Genomic DNA, 26,601 nt, shown 5'->3' with positions numbered 1-26,601 from the left:
AGGCGGGAAGAGTGACTAGAGTGTGGAAAAGGGGAGTGTTTGTTAATTGTCAAGGACGTCCTTAACTATAGATTTACGAGTCGGTACAAGTACCTACTTATAATTCTAAGTCTTGCAATATATAGCGCTCGTCGTACGGTCGGCTTAGTGTGCCCGTGGAGTTCGAGCTGTCCACATTTCTTGTTGTGTAATTCTGGGTTACTTGAGATAGTGACTTGAGTGGAAAAGGAGAGTGTTAGTTAACTGTCAAGGACGTCCTTAACCCTACATACAACGGCCACAAGTCCGCGACTCCACTGAAGGTCATTCTCTTCCATTCTAGGGTCTTTTGGTTACAGTTTGATTTGTTAATGAAGTTGTCCTGAACAAAATGTCTTTTGTTCGACATTGATTTTCTTATTTTTGTAATCCACTTGAGTATGCTAAAAGTATCATTATGTCGGTACGAGTATCTACAGACAAACGGTATAACGGTAACGGTAAAACCCAAACGGTCCGAGGCTCATTTACATCACAGATTAATATCTACAGATACAATACAGCGTAAATAAACTTTAAAACCAGCCGCCGTGTGCGTGAGAAAAAGGGAAGCCAGGCAGAGTGGCTCCGTAACGCGTTACGTTACGAAGCGGTTTACCCTCCCCTTTAAAGATATTTTCAAAAATTAATGTCATACAGTCTGTGGTATCCACAGAAAACAAATGAAGTAGACAAATAAGATGGTGTATCATCAGAGACCACAAATGAAGTATCATGTAGTATCCTATTGTATCTGTGCACGTTTGTTACATTCTATTAATCTGTGTTGACATTTGTGTTGTGTTCTGCTTCTGTGGTGTTGTTTACAAATGTTGGAGTAACAGTATTTCACTATTTTAGTTCAAATAAATTTGAATGTAAATAATATTATAGTATTAGAAAATGAAGGATTCCAAATCAGCTCAAACCAAAATAGAGGATCTGAACGAGTTGCGTAGCTATTTCTCAAGTCACAACGTAGTGCGGGAATACATTTCACACAGTTCAAAAGTTCATTCAGTGGGCTGGTCGTGCGATGGCCGGCGACTTGCTTCGGGATCTTTCGACAAAAGCGTTGCTATATTCAACTTGGAGAGGAGTAGATTGGTAACTACAACTTTTATTATTTATACTATAATATTTTATAGGTTATAAAACAGCTATAATAATAATAATAATAATAATAATAATAACGCCGTGTGGCACCGGCAGATTAGAATGTTGCCACCCCTATCTTTCCCGAGGGTGTCGTAAGAGGCGACTAAGGGACATCGGAGAACCGTTTGGTATCTTTTGGTTCTCCGAAATCAAGCTAGCTGGCTTAAAAAAACAGCCTCCTCGGGGACCTGAGTGGACCCCGGGTGATGTAACCTCCACTCACCCCCCCCTAAAAAATATGATGATGGAACAACAGAGAGCGCGATTAGGGCCGCTACCTGGGGGCCGCCAGGGCGCGTCTGGGGCTGGCGCTGGACGTGGCAGCATGCGAGCCGCCAGCCAACATAGTCGACCGGCACTACCACCTGACCGGTCGACACTTCCATCATCCCCATCAGATGGCTTGGCTTCGACAGGGTCCCCTAGGGCCCAATCTTCGGAGCCCGCCGCTGGTGGCGTACGGCGCATGAAATGGACATGCGACATGAATAAAAATGTCATGCGCGCGTACTACAGGGCTACAGGGGGAGAAACCGGACGGACTGGCTACCGAGCAGCAATGTACCGCGAGTTCTTGCTGCTTGAGCCGCACTTAACTGTCACGGAACAGAACCTAGCAGATCGAGCTCGGTTTATTCAGCGTTCTAACATCTTCAACGCGACCGAGCTCGAACGATTACGACGTGAGGCTGTTCCCGAAGTGCCAACCTCTTCTGCAGAGCAAATCGTCTCACCGGCGGCGCCTGTCCGCGAAGAGACTGAACCTATGTCCCAAGATTTGCATGCGGAGGAGGAGGACACTGAGGGAACCGTCTCCCTTGATTTAGAGCGGATGAGAAGGATCCTAGAAGAGACGATTGCTGAAATCCGTAATGCTCCTCTAGAGAATCGTCCGCGGCTCTCCCGTATTGCGCTAAATATAGCGACGCGGGATGTCATTGAGGCTGTCAACAAAATGCTGCCCCAAAATCTGGCGGGCAGCACTGGTCTGGATGATACGGCTTCTATCCTTTTCGGGGCAGCCCTAACCGTCCACCGTTTCATTGGTATCAAAACCAAGGAACCTGGACGCCCGGGGCGTTCTGTTAATAACATCAGAGCAGAACCAGCCTGGAAGAGAAGGATAGAACGCCGTATCACCCTTGCCAGAGGCCTCATTGGCAGACTGCTATGCTTCAGGTTGGGCAATAGAAGGCCAAGGATTGTGCGCTCCGTCAGAATAGCCTTTAACGGGCTCGGGGTTAGGCTGGATCAGCCGGACATAACCCTAAAACTGACGGAGCGCATCGACGACCTGAAGCAGAAAATCGCTGCATGGGGGAACCGCATACGACGATACTCGGAAAGAGTTGAGCGATTTCAGCAAAATCGTCTTTTCTCGAGTGATCAGAAAAGGTTCTACAACAGATTGGAGTGTCCTGCAGTCTGTTCTACCTCTCCACAGCCGAATCCGGCTGACCTTATCGCTTTTTGGCGAAACATATGGTCAAGAGAGGTAGAGCACGATGAGGGTCCTTGGATTTCGGCGATAGAGGAGACATGTGCCGCAATCAGGCCGATGAACCCAGTCGCCATCTCTACGGAGGATGTAGTTGGTGCAGTAAGGCGGGCCGCGAACTGGAAAAGTCCGGGGCCCGACGGACTGCATCACTACTGGCTGAAGGCGTTCTCGACTTGCCATGTCACCTTGGCTCGCCAATTCCAAGAGGCTCTCGAGCAAGGGACACTCCCGAACCTTTTCACCACCGGGATCACTCATTTAGCTCCAAAGACCACCGACACCGTAGATCCCTCAAAATACCGCCCCATCACGTGTCTTACTACCATCTATAAGACACTGACATCCGTTCTGAGCTCTAAGATAACTCGTCATGTAGACGATAATAACATCATGTCTGGGGCTCAGAACGGATGTCGGGGTGGTAGTCGTGGTACCAAGGAGCTCCTTCTCATCGACTCCGTCGCGGGCCAATTGGTCAAGCGCAACCGCCGGAATTTTGCCGCAGCCTGGATTGACTATAAAAAGGCATTCGACTCGGTGCCTCATTCGTGGCTCTTGAGGGTCCTTGAGCTGTACAAAATCGATTGTACAGTTCAAGACTTCCTCCGGTCATGTATGGGGCAATGGAGCACGATCCTTTGTCTCCATGGCGAGCGGTTGGCGGCTGCCGATGACCGGATTAGGATACGCCGGGGTATCTTCCAGGGTGACTGTCTGAGTCCACTATGGTTTTGCTTGGCCTTGAATCCTCTCAGTACATTACTAGAGGGTTCGGGAACAGGCTTTCAGTTTCGGAGAGGAGGGACAAAAGTGCCTCACCTTCTCTACATGGACGACCTCAAACTGCTAGCGCCCAATGCTACCCGACTGCAGGAATTACTGAATCTCACCACGGGATTCAGTAATTCCATCAGAATGGAGCTGGGACTAGACAAGTGTGCGGTCTTGCATGTGGAGAGGGGTCAGGTCACTCATACGGTCGGGATCAATCCTGACCTGCTTAACATCAAGACCCTTTCTGAAACTGAATCTTACCGGTATCTGGGCATGTCACAATCTATAGGGGTGCAAGAGGCGGACATGAAACAGTCAGTTTGCGAGGGTTTTTATCGACGTCTGACAAAGATCTGTAAAAGTTATTTGTCGGGCGCCAATAAGATTCGAGCTTATAACGGCTGGGTCATGCCTGTTCTCATGTACACCTTTGGCGTGCTCAGATGGACTCAGACCGAATTAGACGTCCTGGATAGAAGGGTCCGCACGACTATGACTCTCTATCGTATGCATCACCCAAAATCGTCTGTCATGAGATTGTATGTCCCCCGAAAGTGTGGTGGTCGAGGCCTACTTAGCGCCAAGACCATGCACAATCGGGAGATATGCAGCCTCAGGACCTACTTCGAGACGAAAAGGGAGTCCCCGATGCATACAGAAGTCATAGCATGTGATAAAGGACTCACCCCGCTATCCTTGGCCAACAGCGAATGGCAAAAACCAGTGGTACAGAGCATCTCTGACCGGGAGACCGTATGGAAGGGGAAGGAGCTGCACGGACGCTTTTTTAAGGCTCTTCATGAGCCCCATGTCAGTAAAAAAGCGTCTGTGCAGTGGCTGCGCTTCGGTGACCTCTTTGGGGAAACCGAAGGGTTTGTCTTTGCGATACAAGATCAGGTGGTAAAGACGCGGAACTACCGAAAGTACATTCTGAAGGATGGCACTCACGACATCTGTCGAGCCTGTCGCCATCCCGGCGAGTCACTCAGACATGTCCTTTCGGGTTGTTCAGCTCTTGCCAACACTGAGTATCTGCACAGACACAACCAAGCAGCCAAAATCCTTCACCAAGAGCTTGCTCTGATGTACGGTCTCCTGGACCAGAGGTTGCCTTATTACAAGTACACACCGGTGCCAGTGCTTGAACGCGACGGAGTCCGGCTCTATTGGGACCGGTCCATTATCACGGACAGGACTATTCTTGCGAATAAGCCTGACATCGTGGTGTTGGACCGGGCACAGTCGAGGGTGTGTTTAGTGGACATCACAATTCCATATGACGAGAACCTTGTGAGAGCTGAGACAGAGAAAAAACGTAAATATCTAGATCTGGCTCACGAGGTTACCGCCATGTGGCATGTGGAGTCCACTGAAATCATCCCCATCGTTATATCTGCCAACGGTTTGATCCCAGTCAGCCTCGCTCACCATCTGAGGCGGCTGGGGTTCCGTGGCAGTTCGCTCGCAGGCAAGATGCAAAAAGCGGTCTTGCTGGACTCGGCTAGGATAGTCCGCCGGTTTCTCCACCTGTCGCCCTGACCCCCGGCCGTTTGGTCTCCCTGCCGGGGTGAATCCTCCGCCCGGTGCATATATGTATTTATGTAATATATATTTAAGTTTATTTATTTTGTGTATTTAAGTAAGTTTATTTATTTTCCCTTTGGCTTTTATATATATTTATTTTGTACCGGGCGTGAGAGTAGAATGCATGTATAATAATAATAATAATTCTTTATTTCAGGTTATACACCCATTTAAAATACACAGATAATATAGAAATAATAATTAAATAATAAATTTATAATAAAGTACCTAATAATATAAATATTAATTAATTAGGTATTTACAATATATCATTTCTCTATGAAAGCAAACATTTTTTTTTTTTCATTTCTTGTTCCTATCGCGATGCACGGTAAGCCAATACTTTAAGATAGGGTTTTCAGGGCACTCAGAGCATACACTGAGGATTTCATTATATATTTCCAGTTGGCTTCTAAGATGAGGTTTTAAGTCGGGCTGTAATTTTTTTTCTTTTTTTCCAAGATATTTTAGTAGCTCCCTGGAGATTGAGAAGTTAGTGGTGTTGCATTACACCTCGTGCCAAGGAACAAATTTTGTGCCGTGTAGAAAATAATAAGCTTCAATCCCATGGTCATTTATGAAAAAAATTTGATGATTTGCACCTCTCAACTTTTCAGTTGTGTGCATTTTAAGAAATTAAATATCGCGTGTCTCAAACGGTGGAGGAAAAACATCGTGAGGAAACCTGCATACCAGAGAATTTTCTTAATTCTCTGCGTGTGTGAAGTCTGCCAATCCGCATTGGGCATCCGTGGTGGACTATTGGCCTAACCCCTCTCATTTTGAGAGAAGACTCGAGCTCAGCAGTGAGCCAAATATGTGTTGATGATGATATATATAAGCAAGTGTGTAACAATCACATCTGATGGTAAGTGATGATGCAGCCTATAGTGGAATGTTCTTGTGTAGAAGATGCCTTTTCTATTATTATAGTGAGAGTCTACCTAAGCCTACAAACATACATTCTTTTAAGGAGGGAATTCAAAGCCTGGCCCTGTAGGTAAAGGGGTCAGACTCAAAACGAGAGGTCATGGCTTCAATCCTGCAAGCAGGACTATTGTTGTATCAGTCACCTGACTGTCTCTTAAGTAGGTAAGCCATACCATAGAAAAGTAAATTCATACTGCTTGATACAAACTAAGGTTTCTCATACATCCATACACATAATATATGCATTACAATAATGAACATGTATGTATGGATTTTTAAAAGGTAACCTGACAGGAATCGGCCCGTATGGACTCTTCCCTGCTGGTAGGAGGATGATTAAGTAATGATGTATATTTCTATTAAATTACTCTAGTGTTTTTGTTGTTGTAGGTACAAGATTTTGTATTCCGAGGTCACACTGGGTCTGTGGATCAGCTGTGTTGGCACGCTTCTCACCCAGACCTCTTGAGCACGGCCAGTGGAGATAAATCTGTGCGGATATGGGATACCAGGTGCTGTTATATATTTTAAAAGGCAATTATTGCGAATTGAAATTTAAATATTATAATAATTGAATTGATTTGAATTTTAAATACCTACACAGCCCTAAAATCAGTGACAATATAGGGGCAGTGGTGGGAAGGACCCTAGATTGTACCATAAATTGCCTCATGTGTAGACAAATCTTACCAAATTTTTATTGGTAAGCTCACTATTTAAGGGTGATTATCTAGAGAGCGTTGTCGGTATGTGTATCGCGAAATTCAACGTAGTTTGTGCTCAAGTGCTACGGCAATGCGACATGCTTGTGCTAATCTGTCTATTTTGTGCGAAAACATGGTGAAGGAGAAGGGCCGACAAGTGAAGACGAAAACTATTGATCTCTTCAAGGATTTATCTTATTTGTGGGATAAGAAACACAAAGAGTAGTACAACCGCGATATGAGCAACTGCTTCTAAATGTCTTGCAGAATAGTAAAGATTATATTTAAAATCAAGTAGAAACAATTTGGACATATTTGTCATTGGTTGCACCCTTAGACTAATTACATAAAGACCTGTTTCGCTAGGCTTTATTTTCTGTCAAAGTATATGATCAACGATCTAATGATGTTCACTGTAATAAATATATCATGTTTCTTATATACCTCATTTACCTGGATATTATATTTCCCAAATGACAGATCTCGGAAATGTGCGGCCACGATCACAACGAAGGGCGAGAACATAAACATCGCGTGGTCGCCCAGCGGCGCCACCATCGCCGTGGGCAACAAAGAGGACCTGGTCTCATTCATTGACGCGCGCAATTTTAAAGTTGTAAGCATTGACCTCTTATACTAAAAGGACGCACAATCATAATATAGAAAATTTCAATATAGTCCAATCACACTAATCACACTTATATTATAAAGGCGAAGGTTTGTGTGTAAGTGTGAAAGTGTGTAAGTATGTTTGTTCCTCTTTTACGCTGAAGCTAGCTCATTGTGTTGTGGGGACGTTTTTTGGTCGCTGATTGTGCATCCACTTTTTACTAAGAGATTTGTAACATATAAATATCTTTACAATCAGAAATTTAAAAAGATATAGATGTATGTATATATAAAACCCAATTCCATTAAAACCTGATTCTAATATTATCACAATAATTAACGTAGATTTTGCTAACCATTCAAATAACTCACTCGCCGACATGTATATATTTTATATGGGTGTGCGTTCATACATGTTGGTTCTGTATTTTTATTCAAACATTAACAATAGAAAACCACTAAAAATTTTTATTCTCAAATCAAAAACCTTTCTCGTAACCCAAAGCAATCATAAAGTGTAACATAAATGTTGTCATGCAGGTGACAGAGGAGCAGTTCAATTTCGAAGTGAACGAGATCTCGTGGAACAACACCTCGGACCTGTTCTTCTTGACAAATGGGCTGGGATGTGTGCACATACTTTCGTAAATATCTCATTATTTGTTCATTTACTCGTCATTATCAACCCATATTCGGCTCACTGGTGAGCTCGATTCTCCTCTCAGAATGAGAGTGGTTACGCCAATAGTTCACCACGCTGGCCCAATGCGAATTGGCAGACTTCAGTGCGTGACTCCACTCAAGGTCATTCGCTGCCATTCTAAGGTCTTATTTTGGTTACAGATTGATTTGTTAATTAAGTTGTCCTGACAACCATTGTGAATCATAACCTTTGTTCAACATTGGTTTTCCTTTTTTTGGAATCCACTTCTGAGTCTGCTAAAACTCTATATATTTTCATGACAGAATCAAAAAAATCTAAATCAAAAATCATTTATTTCAAGTAGGCTCAGTTTACAAGCACTTTTGACACGTCAGTTGACTATTTGTAAAGATTCTACCACCGGTTCGGAAGGCAGGTTCTGCTGAGAAGATACCGGCAAGAAACTCAACAGTTGCTCTTTTTTAAAAATCATAAAATATTATAATTTACAATTGATGATAACATTAGATTTTTTTATAGTTTTTCTTTTTGTGTGAAGGTGGAAGCTGATCCAACGGCCTCCAAGCGCTTTTATCTTTAACGAACTCATCAATGTTTTAGTAACCTCGAAGAATTTCGAAGCAGAATTTTTTTTTTTTTTTTGAATTTTTTTTGAAAATTGCACATTTCAGTTATCCAACGTTGGAGCTGCAGACGGTACTGAAAGCGCACCCCGGCACCTGCATATGTATCGAGCACGACCCCACGGGCCGTTACTTCGCCACGGGGTCGGCGGACGCGCTCGTGTCGCTGTGGGACGTCAACGAGTTGGCTTGTCTGAGGGTATTCTCAAGGTATAGTACACAGATTAATCAATAATAGGCAGATGGAGTGCACGGAACACGATGGTGTCGCCCCCGGTACAAATACAAAATTCAAAAACTAATACATTCACGAGTCAGTACGACACGAAGCGTCGCATCAGTAATTTTTTATATTATTCAAGAACCTATCGTTTAGCGTCTTACGTTTTTAAATGTTTTAAAAATTGTTCACAAAAAGTAAAGAAATATGGATGGATATGGAGTATGTTTTTTATTGGTAACTAGCGGACCCGGTCAAGCTTCGTTTTGACATAAGTGCACTTATTCTCTACCCCTACCCTACCCCTACCGCTTGACTCTTAAACGTTTGTATGGGAAATAGAAAAGGGCAGTTTTTAGGGTTTTCCCGGAAATTATTTGATTTTTTCTCACCTTTTAAACCTTCCCTATACCTCCACGAACATTTCAAGACCAAGATAAGATAAATCTGTTAAGCCGTTCTCGAGTTTTAGCGAGACTAACGAACAGCAATTCATTTTTATATATATAATAATAATATAGATTATTTTTATATAATATTATAATAAATATTTTTATATAGTAATATAGATTATTGATTATTATATCAATTTACTTAATTGTTGTTAGTGTTAAATTTTTAAATACATGATCAAAGTTTGTATATTGTTATTTTGATTTTACAGATTGACACTTCCATTTATTATTATATTCCATTCCATTTATATATTTATATGTATTGATATTGTTAGGTTGGAGTGGCCCGTTCGCACGTTGTCCTTCAGTTTCGACGGTCGCCTGCTGGCGTCGGCCAGCGAGGACCACATCATCGATATAGGGGACACAGAGACAGGTATGTATAGCAGCGTTATCTACTGAGTCGACCGGTCATGAATTCCCGATGAACAAATCAACTGACATTTATGTCCTTACGACTAATTTGATAACGCGCTGACTAGTCCGCCTATTTACTAGTCTATAAATGTCAATAGAGAGAAACGAATATCTTAGCATAGGTGCCGGGTCCATCGCGTGGTAGAGAGAAAAACACCATGCAATGTCCAGGACTTGTGACTACTGGATGTAGGGTTAAGGAATTCCTTGACGATCTATCAACACTCCCCGTTCTCTGCTCCCTTCTCCCTGCCTAGCCAAATGTGGTAAGATCTCTCTATTAGAGCAGCTGCACATCTAGAGAGGCCAAGGTCTTTAAGCAAGTTATAGAGAGATTTTGCTGGTAATCCTCTCGCACCTACTTCTACGGCGTACAGACTAACTACATAGCCATTTTCAGTTAGTTCATTTGTTAGGTTATATTTATTCACTTTTATACTGTGGACATATTACAGTGGAAGATCCGTATTAGAAACAATCTTTACCCATCTGTTTACCCATAGATGAAAACTGTTTTATATTAAAATGGAATGCCCATCCCTGGTTTGTCACATATAATATTTTTAGCAAACTCAGAAGTGGATTACAAAAATAAGAAAACCTTTACAATATTTGTCAGGAATACTTAATTAACAAATCAACCTGTAACCAAAATAAGACCCTGGAATGGCAGAGAATGACATTGAGTGGAGTCACGCACTTTGAATTTCCGAATGTTTGAATTGACTGATTTCGTCAGAATAAAGAATATTTTTACTTTTGGTAGTCAGCCGACCAATCAATGAATTTTTAGTTTGTCACATATATTTTTAGCAGACTCAGAAGTTGATTACAAAAATAAAAACTTCACAATATTTGTCAGAACAAGTTAATTAACAAATCAAACTGTAACCAAAATAAAAAATAAGAATGGCAAAGAATGACTTGAGTGGAGTCACGCACTTGTGATCGATGTGTGTAGGGTTAAGGGGCCTCTTGTCAGTTAACTAACACTCCACTTTTCCACTCGAGTCACTCTCCCCGCTTATCCCAAGTAACCCTAAGAATTACACAACAAGAAATGTGGACGGCTCGAACGCCACGAACATACTGCAGCCGACCGTACGACGAGCGCTTTAAATCGCAAGTCGATCCCGCCAACCGATCGCTACCCCTCGCTAACTCCCTACTCTTTACGGATACAAGTCGCGATATCTTTAGATTTTGTTTAGTTGATGAAAAATAATGTTTTTAATTTTGCTGGTCACCCAATAACTGGACGTATGAATGTGTTGTCTATGGTCAGGCGAGAAGGTGGCAGAGATTCCGGTATCAGCGGCGACTTTCACGGTGGCGTGGCACCCGGCGCGGTACCTGCTGGCCTTCGCGTGCGAGGACAAGGTACCATACATGAAAATCCTATCCTACTAATATTATTTGATATTTGACGACCTCCGTGGCGCAGTGGTATGCGCGGTGGATTTACAAGACGGAGGTCCTGGTTCGATTCCCGGCTGGGCCGATTGAGATTTTCTTAATTGGTCCAGGTCTGGCTGGTGGGAGGCTTCGGCTGTGGTTAGTTACCATCAGGTGAGATTGTAGTCAAGGGTTAACTTGTATAGAGTAAAAAAAAATGTTTGTGTGGATGTTTGTTACTCTTTAACGCCGCAACTACTGAGTCGATTTGGCTGAAATTTGTAATGGAAATTGATTTTATTCTGGATTAACACATAAGCTACTCTTTGTCCAAAAAAAAACCATGGTTTCCAGAGATTTAAGAAAACTGATGATTTTGATATAAAATTAATTTACAATAATTTAAAATTACATAACTCTCATTATCTGCGAGCGGCACTTATTTTTTTTTTAATTTTGATTCAAGGAGCCGCCCGAACGCAAGCGGGATGCCGGCAACCTCAAGCTGTGGGGCCTCAGCAACAACTAGCGCTAGCACTACTACAATATACACTACCACATAGTTGAGTTGTTTCATTTGTCTACTCTCACATCAAATTGGACTTAATCACTAGTCACTAAAGTTCAGTTTACTTTGAAGAAAGTTCAGGTGTAAATCTTTATCTATCTATTATATAAAAATGAATTGGTGTTCGTTAGTCTCGCTAAAACTCGAAAACGAACGGATTTATCTTATCTTGGTCTTGAAATGTTCGTGGAGGTATAGGAAAGGTTTAAAAAGTGAGAAAAAATCAAATAATTTCCGGGAAAACCCTAAAAACTTTCTATTTCCCATACAAACGTTTAAGAGTCAAGCGGTAGGGGTAAGGGTAGGATAGGGTAGGTGTAGGGTAGGGGTAGAGATAGAGAATAAGTGCACTTATGTCAAAACGAAGCTTGACCGGGTCCGCTAGTCCATGTATATAAATATGGCCGTAAGAGCCTGCGATAGCTTAATTTTTGTATTCATTTGTTATGAAACACGGCTAAAACTACCGATATATAACTTCGGAGTATGCCCGACCAGTTTCGAACCCATTCGGGGCCCTTAGTCATGAGCTGGTTCTTGCAATGCGACACGATCCAAACCTTCCATGGATTTTTTCCATCAATCATGGATCCAGAACTCCAGACCTTTACCGTAGAAGTATAAAATTCAAGTTTTGTAATATAAGGAATCTTGCGCATTATTTATTATCATAAAACTTATATAAATATTAGGATTAAATATGCTAGAATACTGAGAAAAACAAGAGTAATGTAACGAAAGTATATTTATTAAATAAAATGTAATTTATTTTTAATAATTTTATTTATTTCCATTTATGTAAATTAATTCGTTTATTCGAGTGTATCATGTAAATTATGTATTTTATAATAACTATGGGGCCTCTACTCTAGCCATGTTACACAACAATTCCCTTTCTACAATCGTTAACGCTTCGAAAACTAAAAAATGTATGGAAATGGATAGTATATACATATCAATAATAAATGTTATTCCCATTGAGGTCCCATGACGCCGGAATGGCGACCCCGCAACGTAAAGCACTTTGACCCCCCATTTGGTGGACTGAGGACATCATGCAGGTTAAAAGAGTTCCGTAGTCCACAAGGAACCCTTATAGTTTCGTCATGTCTGTCTGTCCGTCCGCGGTTTAGCGCAGAGATAGAAAGCTGTAAATTTACATGAATATGTACATTAAAAATGTGAACAAAGTCGTTAAATAAAATCTAGAAAAATATTTTTTAGGGTACCCTCCCCAACATGTAAAGTGGGGATAATTCTTTTTTACTCGTTTATCTCATAGAGTTGGGGTTCGTTGGATAGGTCTTTGAAAGATATGAGGGGTCTTCTTCCAATACTTTTCGATTTAGGGATCTGTTTGTAAAATATTAAGATGTGTCCCCACCCTCTACCGGCTAAACGGTTATTTATGGATACGTAAAAAAATCACAAAAGTAGGATATATGATGAAATTACATGGAAAACTTTAACGGCTAATTAACAATTGCTATATAAAGAGTAATAGTCGACCAACTTAAAAAACGTAGTTGATTCGAAAATTGCATACTAATTCCGTTGTTAATTAAAAAGATAAAGTTGTCAGTAAGATAACTCAGAGTTTGTAAAAACTAGAGTCTATAAAATGGAAAACAAAGTTTGAAAAAAAAAAAATTTTTTTTTGGGTTTCCTTACATGCAATGTTAGGATGAATTTTTCATCGTCTATCCCATGATATGGGATATGGTTATCAGTATTTTTGTGCATTACAAAGGGGATTAAAGTGCTATCTTAATCTACGGAACCCTGCGTGTGGTCCGACACGTACTTGGCCGGTTGTTCTTCTAACACTGCAATACAATATGAGTTCACCAAGTTTCAACTTGCAACCGATCACTCCTCTCCATGGACTCGAGCAAGTCTCTCGCCTGTGTGGAGTCCATGGAGCCTGATCCACTGAACACGTGCTCTACGAAGGCAGCGCGCACGTTGTCGGGCATGTTCTTGGAGTTGCCCGATATGAATATGCAAGCCCCTTTATTATGTATGAGGTGCCATAGTTCTGTGCTGTGCTCTTTGATTTTGTGTTGGACGTAGCTGGAATGAAATTAAATCAAACTTTAGTATGAGTATATGGTTATATACCAATACTAGCGGACGCCCGCGACTTCGTCCGCTTGAAACTCGATGTAAACTTTCAACTACCCCCACAATATTGGTTTATAGTACATGCTATGTATCAGAGATGACGCTATATGTGAAAAAAGATATTCCCGCATAGCAAAGAAAATTCAGGAAAAATTTCAACAGAAAACTGTTGAAATTTTTCCTGAATTTTCTTTGCTATAAACCTCACGGAGCCCGAGACCTTTTCAACGAATGCAAAACCGTGGAAATCGGTTCGTGCGCTCTGGAGTTATAGCGTCAGGAAGGAAAACCCGACTTATTTTTATATAGTAGATAATACTTTAAGTTGCCAATGGGATAAAGTTGCCATTATAATTTTGTAGGTATGTGTGTTACTCTTTCACGCAAAAGCTACTGAACCTATTTTGTTGGAAATTTGAATAGAGATAGTTCAGATGAACACAGACATGATATCATTTACTTATGTCTTTTGAGACAACATTTAGAACGACAAAATGAAGATTTATACCAATTTACAGCATATTCTTATTCTTTCATTTAGCGGAAGGCTTCGGGCGGGGCTAGTTACCATCCTACCGACAAAGACGTACGAGTGTGGATTTTCATCCTCCTCCTAACAAGTTAGCCCGCTTCCATCTTAGATTACATCATCACTTACCATCAGGTGAGATTGTTGTCAAGAGCTAACTTGTAAATAATAATAATAAAAAAAATGCTGGTGGTTTATCGTGATGTTTGGAAGTCCCTAAAAAAGACCTATGTCCTGCAGTGGACTCCATCGGCTGATATGATGATGATGATTGATTAAGTAGAACTAACATACATTTTATCATCCTGATCTCTTGAGAAGGCGCAGTACAGACTCAATTTGTCTTCTGCGACGAGTCCGAGCAACTCTTCTTTACAGTGGAAGTCTTTCATCTCATACCGGCAGCCGAAGAAGAGATGCAGAACTTGGCTCTGCGCTGAACCTCTGTACACTCTCTCTTGGATTAAACTTCTAAACGGCGCCAACCCTGTACCGGGACCGATTAGAATTTGGGGGGTAGTCTGAAAAAATACATTTTTTAAATTCTTATCATTATTATATAGAACTAGCGGACGCCTGCGACTTCATCCGCGTGGAATTCTGTTAAGGTTATTTCGTTGAAATAACTATTTTAGATGATCACAAAAACGAAAATGCGACGAAAAACGATGTAGTGTAGTATTGGCTCTTAGTGAACCAGCCCCCCTAAGCAAGTAGCACGTCGATTCTATTTCTACAATCGCTAACGCTTTGAAAACTAGAGAGATGTGTGGCAATGACATTTACTATCGACAGGTCACGTGATCAAGATCTGTCATTCTGTCAACTGCCGCCGCGCGGTTTCACCCGCGTGGTTCATGTTCCCGTAGGAATAATATATAGCCTATATTCTTCTTCGATAAATGTGCTATCTAACACTAAAAGAATTTTTCAAATCGAACTAGTAGTACCTACCTGAGATTAGCACGTTCAACCAAACAAACAAACAAATTTTTCGGCTTTATAATTTTAATATTAGTATAGATTATTTCAATGGTTGAGGAAGCAGTCAAAGGCTAACTTGCCATTAATTAAAAATAGAATATCTTTTTATGAGCGCCATCATAAATAAATAAATTTAATAATAAATAACTAATATTAATAAATTTAATAAAATAGCTGTAGAATTGAACGTTATGTTATAGTCAACATTTTCAAAAATAACAAACAAATCTATAATAAATAATAATAATAATAAATAAATTTTGAATTTCGAACACTCACTGTATCCTTGGAAAATTTCAAACTACCCTTCTTTATCCAGCCGTAGACTTTGTCGCCAACGTTCAAACATTTGAGCCAATTGGACGCCAAGCCCAACCTCGGCTTTTTCAATTTGCTGTAATATTTGACAACTGCTACCAATATGTCCACTCTACTGCCGTGCGAGGGTAGACAACTATTGGCAATGGAGAAGGATCTAGGCTTTATTGTTGAGAACAATTCGAATAGAACATCGATTGTCAGTTTTGAAGTTGATTTGTGGAAGTCGTGAAGTACCTGCATGAAAATACAAAAAATTAACGACTACAGGGCCTGGGCGAAGATATTTCGTGGCCCTGTCTATTTTTACTAGACAGGGCCACAAAATGTCGACATTTTCAAAAAACGTTGTGAAATCTGTATCTTTAGCACTAATTATAGTATTTAATAGGTATCGAGAAATAAAAAAAAAATGACGATTAGGAACAGCCAGAACCTATACAGTTCTTAAAATCTCTAAGAAATAACAGAAAAAAAAAATATATCACGCCAAAAGCCAATAATTACTACGGTGAAAGAACTAACGGCTACATGGTACCTAAAATATATAATAAAATTGAGTGGCTCAAAAAAGAAAGGGAGATCAGTGAAGGAGTCCTCAAGAAGAAATTAAAGAAAGTTTTCCTTGGGGACCCCATCACTGACGGATTTACTTTATAGAAATTGTTTTGCACCTTTTGTATTTTTTTTTGTATTATTTCATTTTATAATATTAAATACTTAGGTTACCTTAGTTAAGTATCTTATTAAAATTAGATTTAGCAATTACTTTTAAAAAATAACTAGAATAATGAGCGTCAACTCGCCAACAAACTGCCTGTACAGTTTGGCGAGAGTATCGATATGTAAAATAATTGTTATATTTTATCAATAAAATAAATTAAAAAAAGAATAAAAATTGTCCTTAAAATCTGCAAGAAAATGGGATAAGCCATTCTATATGAAAGAAATAAGTATTAATAAATCATTCTGACAGCCGCGTTGCGCAGTGGGTAGTGACCCTGCTTTCTGCATCCACGGCCGTGGGTTCGATTCCCACAACTGGAAAATATTTGTGTGATGAGCATGGGTGTTTTCCAGTGTCTGTGTGTATTTATACATTATATAAGTATTTATATGTAGTATATAATTGTATATTAATATTATAATATCAACTATTTTAGCACCCATAACACAAGCTACTCTGTATGCTTACTTTGGGGCTAGATAGTGATGTGTATTGTTTAAGTATATTTATTTATTTATTAATTAAATGATCAAATTAGTTTTAAAATACCTCCAGAATAGTCCTTTTCGGTCTCCTGCAGTAATTAAGCCAGTCTTCCTGACCCTCCGTGGAACTGAGTTCCTTACATTTGTCTCTTTCCAACTCGTCCTCTGATATAAGTGCTAGAAGAGAGAATACATATTGTGTCGGGTAGGCGCGCAGGTCCCAATACTGTTCAGCTATTTCGTATAAAGTTAATGGCTCTTGCAGGAAATGTGGTACTGGCATGCCTGAAAATCATATAATTTTCATAAAACCAGAAATGCAAGGTATTGAAAATTGTATACTTATTTATCTATAATATAAAAATGAATCGCAAAATGCGTTGGTAAGCGCATAACTCATAAACGCCTGGACCAATTTGGTCAATTTTTTTTTTAATTGTTCGTTGAAGTTCTAGGATGGTTTTTACAGCGAGAAAAATTCGAATGATTGCCGGAAAAACCATAAAAATAGCCCTTTTCTTTTTCCCATACAAACGTTTTTTAACTAAAACGTAGTCAATTTGAGCTTTATTGTTATTGTATAAAGTTCATATTAATAATAATTAGAAAACGGGGTAGGGGTAGGATAGGGGTAGGGTAGGGTAGGGGTTGGGTAGGGTAGGGGTAGAGTAGGGGTAGGGTAGGAGTAGGGTAGAGGTAGGGTAGGGGTAGTTTACATCGAGTTTCACGCGGACGAAGTCGCGGGCATCCGCTAGTACTTATAATAACTCTGTACAGAGGTCAATTCTGTACATGAAATATATTTCCAAAATAACTATCAGGGGGTGATTAGTGAACAATACTGATGCTAAAAATGCAATTAGTAAAAAAATTGTCTGTATGTTTGTAATAGAAACAAAAATTACTCGACGGATTTTAACAAAACGTGGTACAATTATTCTTCATACTCCTGGGCAGGTTATAGTATACTTTTCAACAAGCTACGATCAATAGGAGCAGAGCAGTGAAGGTAGATGTTGGGAAAACGGGAGAAGTTACTCCATTTTTACAGCGATACTAGTGTAAGGGCTGGATTAAAGAGGTCTAAGGGCGGACGGCGTCCGCTAGTCCTGCTAGTATTATAAATGTCAGTGTGTGTGTCCGTCTTTCACGGCAAAACGGAGCGACGAATTGCCGTGATTTTTAAGTGGAGATAGTTGAAAGGATGTAGAGTGACAAAGGCTTTTTGTAGAGAGACAAACTCTTTCTACCCCCCCACTTCCCTAAAATAGGGGGTGGAAGTTTGTATAGAGCATTCCGCAATTTTTAAGGTAGAAAGCTAAAAATTTGTATGCAGACTATTTGTAAATAAAACAAAACCGTGCATCATTTTTTTTTTTGAAAATCCGCCCCCAACCCCTTAAGAGTTGGTGACCAACGGGGATCGAACCACCAACCGTCGGTGATGAGTGCTGAGAACGAGTCACCTCTCAGAATGAGAGGGTTAGGCCAGTAGTCCACCACGCTGGCCCAACGCGGATTGGCAGACTTCACACACGCAGAGAATTAAGAAAATTCTCTGGTATGCAGGTTTCCTCACAATGTTTTTTTTCACAAGTTTTTACGAATATTTGCTAAAAATTGCTTTATTTGGGTTAAAAATACAAAGAAAAAATTAAAAAGTCAGTTGAGCGTTAAACATTTTTATTAACAAATTCCCTCGTCACTCCTCCTCCTGCCAGCCGTCCTCCTCACTGAGGAAGCGCCTCTTGGCGGCCGTGTTGGTGTAGGGGCGGAGCGCCCACTCGGTGTCGGCCGCGTCCAGGGCTTCCATCGTGCCCAACTTGATCTCATACAGCTTCATTTGGAAGCGGGGCCCTATTTCTGATAGCTCTATGTCTTTGCCAGCCTGTGGAACATGAATAGGGTTTTTTTTTTTTAAAGAATATTTGCCATATCTTTTTTAAATATGACCAATATTCCCATTCCCCTCCAACTACTCGGGATTTTTTGTCTGTCTGTCTGTCCGTGTTTTTTTTGTTATTAGGGCATCACGCTGAAACTACTGAATGAATTCAAATGAAACTTGGCATGGTCTAAGACCATAATACGGAGAAGGTTACGGTTATATAGGATACGAAAATAAAATGAGAAGGGGGTGAAATACGGCTTGAAAGTTCGTATGGAAAGTCTTTCATTTTTAGAGTTACAGTTTTGAAAATTTGTCCATAAATCATAAAAAAAATACGAAATATAATTGGATTCATAAATTTTTAAAATTCAAACTTTAAAGTGGTGAAATAGGGCTTGAAAGTTTACATTGATGTCCACGCAGACGAAGTCGCGGGCGTCCGCTCGTCGATGAATAAAAGTTAAGAATTTCGTTTACAACTTAATTTTAATATCATATATTTTTTTAAATTTTCCAAACATCAAAAACTTTTGGAGGAAAAGACATCAAGAAGCTTTATCGAATGCTGCCCAGCCAAGTTGGATTTTGTGGTTCTCTCAGTTCATTTGGTTCAGCGGTAGATTTGAAAGGACCATACCTTCTTATATGTGTGGTGTCTGAAGCAGATGTAGTCATCGTTGTTGGCAAACGTGATCACTCGTTTGGAGGATGGCTTCGGCACCGGGAACAGGTACTTCAATATGCTCATTGTTCTTACACCTGCAATTCATATGAGACGAATATCTTAGCATTTCATGGATTCACCGTGCAGGTGCGTGGTAGAGAGAAAAACACCAAGCAAAGTCCAGGACTTGTGACTACTGTATGTAGGGTTAAGAAATTCCTTGTAATCAATCCAACACTCCCCGTTCTCTGCTTGTGTTGTTCTCCCTGCCTAGCCAAATTTGGTAAGATCCTATTAGAGCAGCTTTGGATGCTCGTTCTAATATAGAACTAGCTGCACATCTAGAGGCCTAGGTCTTTAAGCAAGTTATAGAGAGATTTTGCTGGTAATCCTCTCGCACCTACTTCTAGGCGTACAGACTAACTACATAGCCATTATTAGTTGAGTGAAAAACATTTACCATATATGCATATTGTAGAACATTTTTACTAATATTATAAAAAGGTGAGGTTGTAGGGGGTAATCCCTGGATCTACTGCACCGATTTTGAAAATTCTTTTACTAATAGAAAACCACGTTATTTGTGTGTCATCTAACTGTTTTCTCATGGAAACTACGCAGGTGAAGCCGCGGGGAGTTGGTTAGTTTTTTTAAAAATATGATCTGTGTGGTGTGAAAAGAATGGATAAAATAAGGAAATTTGTATATAGGAGGAAATCTAAAAGTGGAGGCAGTGACAGAAAATTGAGGAGTAAAAGGTTACTTTGACATGGACACGTAATGCGGATGGATGAAAGTCATATTACCAAAAGAATGTTGTAATTGCAAGTGGAAGGACGAAAGAGAGAAAGGTCTAAGAAAAGATGGTTGGAGTATGTAGGAGAGGACATGTGTGTTAAGGGAGATGATGAGTTGATGAGTAATAGAGACGAATGGAGGAGATTGACATATTTTGCCGATATAAGTGGCAGAAGGTAAAGGAGATGATGATGATGGTCTTACCCAAGTCAGTTTTGAAGTTGTGGAATATGAGATGCGGGTACTGCTCGCTCATGGGTCCCATGTCGGGGATGTCGTGTCGCATCACCACGCCCGACAGTGTGAACGACGCCGTGGGCCCGTACGGTAGGTGGCAAATGACCTGCAATATTGACAAAGAGTTAGTTTTACGGCAGGTGGCAAGTGGAGCAAGACATCAAAGTTATGAGCAAGTTTTTTCTTCTTCAGGAGGCAAGTTTTTTCTTCTCAGTTGCATCCATTTATAACTATAATTGATGGACCAGGATGGTCCACCTAATGGTAAGTGATAAAGAAAAGCATTGACTATAAATTGGCTAACACTTTGTAAGTTAAGAAAAAACTTTGAACAATTGAAATGTAATGAAGTCCACTACTATTATATACTTATACATGCTAACACCTGCTATGTGAGACAAATACCTTAGCAATCTATGGATTCACCATGTGGGTGCCAGGTCCATGTGGCAGAGGGAAAAATGCCAAGCAAAGTCCAGTCTTGATAATAGATTAACACTCCCCATCTCCGCTCGTGTTGTCCTTCCCGCCTAGCTAAGTATAGAACCAGTCGTTCTAGAGAGGTCAAGATCTTTAAGCAAGTTATAGAGATATTGTGATGTATGTGATCTTCTCAAGCTTACTTTTATGGCGTACAGACTAATACCCATTTTGCTTTTTTTTAGTTAACTATTATAGTTTGACGAATTTGAAGAACAATGTATCTCACCAGACTGTCGGGCACACCCCTGTGCTCGTGCACCACTATGAAGTCGGTGACGTCATTGGCACGGCACGCGTGTATCAGCTGCGACATCTCGTAACCTCCCCTGTTCATGCGCTGGCTGTTGGGAAATATCAATCTGTAAAAGAATTTTGAAATTGAGAATTATTCCATGCACCACAGTCACTCTTGTATAAGTAATTTGAATTTTAGATCTATACTACAGCCTTTCTTGATGAGTAATGTTTACCAACAAACAAATTAAAAATGAGGGTATAAATCACTAGTCATTTCACACCTAATAATAATTATAATTAACTAGCTGGCGCCGCGCGGTTTCACTCGCGTGGTACCCGTTCCCGTAGGAATACGGGGATAATATATAGCCTATAGCCTTCCTTAATAAATGGACTATCTAACACTGAAAGAATTTTTCAAATCTGACCAGTAGTTCCTGAGTTTAGCGCGTACAATCAAACAAACAAACAAACTCTTCAGCTTTATAATATTAGTATAGATTTGTTCTCAAATTAATGAAAATAAATTTGATTAATAAGCTTAGAACACTTAGATATGGTTAATATATTTTATATAATATTTTATAAAGAAACCATACATAAGTTATGAAATGACATGCAATATCTACCTTCATTTCTAATTAATTTGTTGGTAACAGTAGTCATCAAGAAAGGCTGTAGTATAGATGATAATTATGCAATTGCATAACTAAACTGGTGATTATCAAATCACTAAAAGTCTAAAGTCTCATTAAAAACTACAACTAAGATTATGAAATACAAACTATTACTAGCGAACTCCCACCATATGGAATTTAGTTTCTTACAAATCCCTTGGGAACCATGGATTTTTCATCCCTGTAAGGGTGTTTAGTAAGTATACATTTATTACTCTGAGCCTGCATACAGAGCCCTTCAAAAATCCTCTATTCCTTTGTTCACTTCAACTGCTGTTATTCCTGACATTCCCACAACTGCTGTTTCCATTCCTGTGGGAATATCAGGATCAAACAGCCTATCACATTGACAAAAAAGGTTAAGACTATCAATAAGAAAAGAGTTTTCAAAATTAGTTAAGTACATCCAGAGATTACATACTACAAACCTTACCTCTTTATCATATTAGTATAGATGTTACACAAGAAATAAATTCAATACCTTAGCTCCTTCACAAACATCTTCAGCCTTGCACTGGGATCTCTAGATGTGGTGATCATAATCTTAGGGTCGTCAACACCAGCATATCTGTACTCGTCGTCCTGTGAGTTCATAGTGTTTGCTCCCCCACTGAAGCCACCTATCACTGCTGCTCTTTCCGGACCTATATTATCAGTAAGTATAATAATACTTTTCCAATATAGTAATTCATAAAAATGATCTGACTATTCTATCTATGTAATGATGGAAAAACTATCACAAGTCGGCCAATTGCCGCTGATTGCCGTCAATCCAACTTGTGATAGTTACTTGCATTACAGATTAAGTGAAACCTTGCCAAACCAGTAACCATTACTGGTTGAAAGGTTTATAAGCTATACTTTGTAAAAAAAATAGGATAAGTGTAACCCTACATTAAGTTATAATATCAACCTCAGATGCCAAAGAGCTTCCCTTAAGCCCTTCAAACACTTCCTCAGTAACAGAATAATTAAATTGTGGAATAGACAGCCTGAGGATGTGATAAACGCAAAATCACTAAATGCGTTTAAGAACCGGCTGGATAAATATATGAAGCAATTAGAAGCACAAAGATATAGGCACATCAGCGAAAGCTGTCTATAAATATAATAATATGCCAGCCTATAAATATAAAAATAATAATAATTTCGTGAAGAATTCGTGGTTTTTTTCGTATAATATTATGTTTTAGTAGAAACATAGGTTATATACTAAACATAAGTCAAGTGGTAATCTTTATTAAAATTCTAAATCAACAAGGGAAATAACCATTCAAGTTTACCTTTGTCTTCATATTCTATTCTCTTCTGCAGAGCGATAGCTTCTTTCCGTAAATCTCCATGTATAGGGATGTTTTCTTCCAAACTACGTTTGAGTTGATCCTTCTTAGCTTGTATACTCTTCTGTTTTTCCTCCGCAGATTTTCTGAACAAATATTCACGGCGCAATCGCGCCTGCCGTCGTAGCATATTTGCACTTTGTTTGTCACTTAATAATTGATTATTTTCGTATTTTATTATAAAGTTTTATAAATCTTCGGTACACAGAAACATGTTTTGAATTTTTGATTTTTGTTGACATTGACAACTTTGACTTTGACAATCTTCGCGGCACAGCACGTGTTGAATGACGTTTGCGTTTAGTTATTGCAGTTTAGAAAAAGTAGAATATTTTTAGACCAAAATACGCATATTTTAATTCACTATATAAAAATTATAATTGGATAAAAGCATGTTTTAATACATAATTGTCGAAAATGGTGACTGAAATATCTACCTTGTGAGTATAGTGAAAATATAAAACGCTTAACATGAAATGCAAAATCAAAACGCAATTTGTGTTGCAAGGTTATACATACAAAAATGTTGCCTAGAGTAAAATTAATTCATATAAAATGGGAGTTTTAGGTATTTTAAAATATTATTGAATATCTTACCTTCATGAGCTTCCTCAACTAATAAGCGGTAATGAGGCTTTATATCAATGTTGTGAGTGTGAAAAATATCAAAAAGATCATTTATGTCTTCTTCTGAATTACGAGGTCTAATATTGAATACATCACCTGGGCTATACTCAACTTTATCATCTTCAGTTGTTTTAAATGTTATTAGTCTCACATCCTGAAAGAAGACCACATTTATGACCACACTCTAGTACACACACACACACACCACAGAAAAATCTAGTTAGTAATAGAGTTTGGCTAATGAAAGTAGAGACTGAGTGAAATCACCCACTAAATTATAAAATTCATTTAATAAAAATAAAATAAATTATTTTTCATTAATTTTTATAAATTTGTTTAAATTATTTTTTTGTGTATGAATACATTACTAGTTAAAGTATAAGTATTAAACTCAGTTATTCCAATATTTGCACTATAATATTGAGAATTTATTCCAGTTTTTTTTTTAATTTGGCAGGCAATTTCAGACTCAATTTCCTATCGGAAACAGTCTGAATATGAACTTATTAACAACAACTTATACATGAAGACCTGCAGCTAGCATCTGTCACATCAAGAAGTAGGACCAAGTCAATATTTACAATTTTGTAAATTGATACAAAAAATAAATCATAATTTGTACTCTATGGAAAATCATTAAATCATAAATATCAACAAGCTTGGTGTCTTCTATTATCTGAACACAACACACTTACAGAATGCTGATCCAATCAGTGTGATAATAATCTATCCAGATTCATGGATAATTCAAAAATATTATATATCATTAAAAATACAACAGAAGGTACCTGGAAATGTGTATCATGTGTTGTCCTGAAGTTTTGTTCTATTTCCAAATAATGTGCCTTTAAAAAATTATCTGTATGACCGCTGGCAAAATAAATATCTTTGTTTATGGTATGACCATTCTCACAATCTCCTTGCTTCAGCAAAGAGACCTTCCAGCGAGGAATGAATGATGTACTTAAAGTGTTAATAGGTATTTTATGAAAATATTCTTGCAATTTGGTAAAGAACTCTTTGGTCCAGGGTATTAACACTGCATCATGGCCCAAGTCATGTTGGTAGTCACATAGAGCTGAAAGATAAACCAAAAAGAGTATAGACAATGATAGGCAAAGGTCCTAACAGAATTTGTTACACTTGCTACCTACAGTATAAACTTTCAAGGCAAGAATGAATAGTAATGAAAAGTAGCATCTTCTAGTGAAACATGCTCTAATTTAGACTATTTTCCATAACAGTTTGTGAGCTGTAGCATGGTGCGGGTGACAGTTCACTTCACTCTAGAAAGTTGCTTTGTTTCATGATAATAGTATGTATTAAAAACATCACACAGGCAACTTTCATCCGCTACAGCACACAAACTGTAGGCACAAATATGGTCAAGCACGAGCCTATATTAAGAAAAACATCTAGAAGGCTAATATATTGTAATTATTAATCTGAGAGAAATCTTGCCTCCTAGTGAAATATCTTATCTTGTATTATCATCTTTACATAGAATATTCTATATTATTATTAATATATTACATAGAATATGGCTTTATTATCTGTTGATTTAAAATTTATTGGATATACAAAAATATTTATAGTTAACAAATTTAGAACAACTAACATTTTGTAAGTTGTACCTAAGTAAGTTGCCACTTTAAAAATAGAATACAGTAGTAATTGGTATTTACACACATTGATAATATGTTTTTTTTAATTATAATCAACTTTACCTATATTCAGCAGAGGTGTAGCACCCAATTGTATGAGCCTCTTATGCAGTTTCTTGCCCACAAAATTAAATTTCGAATACGATGAATCACCCAAAGACACAACACCAAATTTCATTTTCACTAAAGAGTTTGCTGGAAGGTTTTTACGGAGTAGAAACTTCCAGAAGTTTTTCATATTATCCGGCTCTTCACCCTGGCCGGTGGTGGCGCAGACAAATAAGGCAAATTCCTCGTGTATAAGACGGGATATGGGATAATCGTCCATCGCTTGAACAGGACCTTTGAATCCCAATATTTTTGTCTTGCGCCAAATCCTTTCCGCTAGTTCTTGAGCAGTGAAAGTCTGTGTTCCGTATAATATTATAAGCCTCCCTGCGTCACCCATTATAAAGTGGATTAAATTTAAAATTACTAAACTAATTTAGGGACTTGTTTTGAACTTTGTGTTTTGCTTTTGTGCTAGAATTTGAAATGAAAATTCAATTCAATCTCTCAATTCTCTATTGTCACTGTCAATGTCAATGTCAGTACTTCACTCAGCTGTTTTGAAATAACTGTTCGGAAATAGTTACAGTGTATTTTTAAACTGAAGTTTGTAATCTATATCAAAAATATTTCTGAAAATTGGTTATTTTTTTTTGTTAATTGTTGTGATTTGGTCTTTTGTTCTTTAATACTTTTTAATACAATTTTCAAAATTGTGGCTGGTAGGGCTGGTGCAACATGTAAAAACTCAAACGTTTATACTGTAAGATCAAAATGTAGAGTTTATAATATAGAAATGGTTAATAATTAGCAACCAAGTGCTGGATTCTACAGATTAATTAACCCACTCAAACCCACTTGCCCACCGTGGTCAATGCGGTGTGAGCTTTGTCTGAGCCTGCACCGGATAGCTTACAGTTTGAAGCCTCAATAGCTCAACGATAAAAGTGCCGGAGACGGGAGGTCAACTCCGCCCGCTGGACTATTTTCACACCTATTCCTTACACCCTCAATTATTGTATAGGACCTGCCTCGCTAGACATTACTTTTCTGTCAAAGTATATGATCAACGATCTAATGCGATTATAAAAACTGTCTCTATAGAATCGTTGTTAAATAGTTGTAATCGTGTTCGTCGGTTAAAGAGC

The 26,601-nt window shown here is 38.9% G+C and overlaps 3 protein-coding genes across 3 annotated transcripts; 1 reads left to right on the top strand and 2 right to left on the bottom strand.

Moving 5' to 3' along the window:
• The first annotated feature begins 828 nt into the window (after window positions 1–828).
• On the top strand, window positions 829–11,614 carry LOC112044011 (THO complex subunit 3). Its single transcript, XM_024079729.2, has 8 exons — window positions 829–1,125; window positions 6,356–6,477; window positions 7,150–7,285; window positions 7,819–7,922; window positions 8,614–8,775; window positions 9,516–9,616; window positions 10,943–11,037; window positions 11,519–11,614. The coding sequence occupies exons 1-8, from the start codon at window positions 922–924 to the stop codon at window positions 11,579–11,581; spliced, it is 987 nt and encodes a 328-aa protein (XP_023935497.1). The 5' UTR covers window positions 829–921; the 3' UTR covers window positions 11,582–11,614.
• Window positions 11,615–12,350: 736 nt separating this feature from the next.
• LOC112043997 (NADPH-dependent diflavin oxidoreductase 1) lies at window positions 12,351–25,967 on the bottom strand. The gene is made up of 7 exons (XM_024079711.2): window positions 25,469–25,967; window positions 24,530–24,819; window positions 23,712–23,895; window positions 16,852–17,072; window positions 15,537–15,812; window positions 14,568–14,794; window positions 12,351–13,693 (listed from the first exon to the last, which is right to left on the bottom strand). Exons 1-7 carry the CDS (start codon window positions 25,851–25,853, stop codon window positions 13,465–13,467), a joined length of 1,812 nt encoding a protein of 603 aa, XP_023935479.1. The 5' UTR covers window positions 25,854–25,967; the 3' UTR covers window positions 12,351–13,464.
• On the bottom strand, window positions 18,454–23,365 carry LOC112043998 (U3 small nucleolar ribonucleoprotein protein IMP4). Its single transcript, XM_024079712.2, has 6 exons — window positions 23,058–23,365; window positions 22,256–22,418; window positions 21,087–21,219; window positions 20,345–20,483; window positions 19,316–19,437; window positions 18,454–18,675 (listed from the first exon to the last, which is right to left on the bottom strand). Exons 1-6 carry the CDS (start codon window positions 23,242–23,244, stop codon window positions 18,490–18,492), a joined length of 930 nt encoding a protein of 309 aa, XP_023935480.1. The 5' UTR covers window positions 23,245–23,365; the 3' UTR covers window positions 18,454–18,489.
• Window positions 25,968–26,601: the final 634 nt, after the last annotated feature.

The sequence above is a fragment of the Bicyclus anynana genome, chromosome 24, assembly GCF_947172395.1.
Source record: "Bicyclus anynana chromosome 24, ilBicAnyn1.1, whole genome shotgun sequence".
NCBI classification, from domain to species: domain Eukaryota; kingdom Metazoa; phylum Arthropoda; class Insecta; order Lepidoptera; family Nymphalidae; genus Bicyclus; species Bicyclus anynana.
This window is presented reverse-complemented; position numbering and strand designations above follow the sequence as displayed.

What these genes read in the sequence shown, in the direction of transcription:
- LOC112043998 (XM_024079712.2), bottom strand. Translation starts at nt 23,244, where the DNA reads ATGCTACGACGGCAGGCGCGATTGCGCCGTGAATATTTGTTCAGAAAA. An exon ending in AATAGAATATGAAGACAAAG is followed by an intron (nt 22,419 to 23,057) that starts GTAAACTTGAAT and finishes CTGATAATATAG; the next exon opens with GTCCGGAAAGAGCAGCAGTG. An exon ending in GACACCACACATATAAGAAG is followed by an intron (nt 18,676 to 19,315) that starts GTATGGTCCTTT and finishes CATGTTCCACAG; the next exon opens with GCTGGCAAAGACATAGAGCT.
- LOC112043997 (XM_024079711.2), bottom strand. Translation starts at nt 25,853, where the DNA reads ATGGGTGACGCAGGGAGGCTTATAATATTATACGGAACACAGACTTTC. An exon ending in TGAAATTTTCCAAGGATACA is followed by an intron (nt 14,795 to 15,536) that starts GTGAGTGTTCGA and finishes GTATTTTTTCAG; the next exon opens with ACTACCCCCCAAATTCTAAT. An exon ending in AGAGATCAGGATGATAAAAT is followed by an intron (nt 13,694 to 14,567) that starts GTATGTTAGTTC and finishes ATTTCATTCCAG; the next exon opens with CTACGTCCAACACAAAATCA.
- LOC112044011 (XM_024079729.2), top strand. Translation starts at nt 922, where the DNA reads ATGAAGGATTCCAAATCAGCTCAAACCAAAATAGAGGATCTGAACGAG. An exon ending in GGATGTGTGCACATACTTTC is followed by an intron (nt 7,923 to 8,613) that starts GTAAATATCTCA and finishes TGCACATTTCAG; the next exon opens with TTATCCAACGTTGGAGCTGC. An exon ending in TGTCTGAGGGTATTCTCAAG is followed by an intron (nt 8,776 to 9,515) that starts GTATAGTACACA and finishes TGATATTGTTAG; the next exon opens with GTTGGAGTGGCCCGTTCGCA.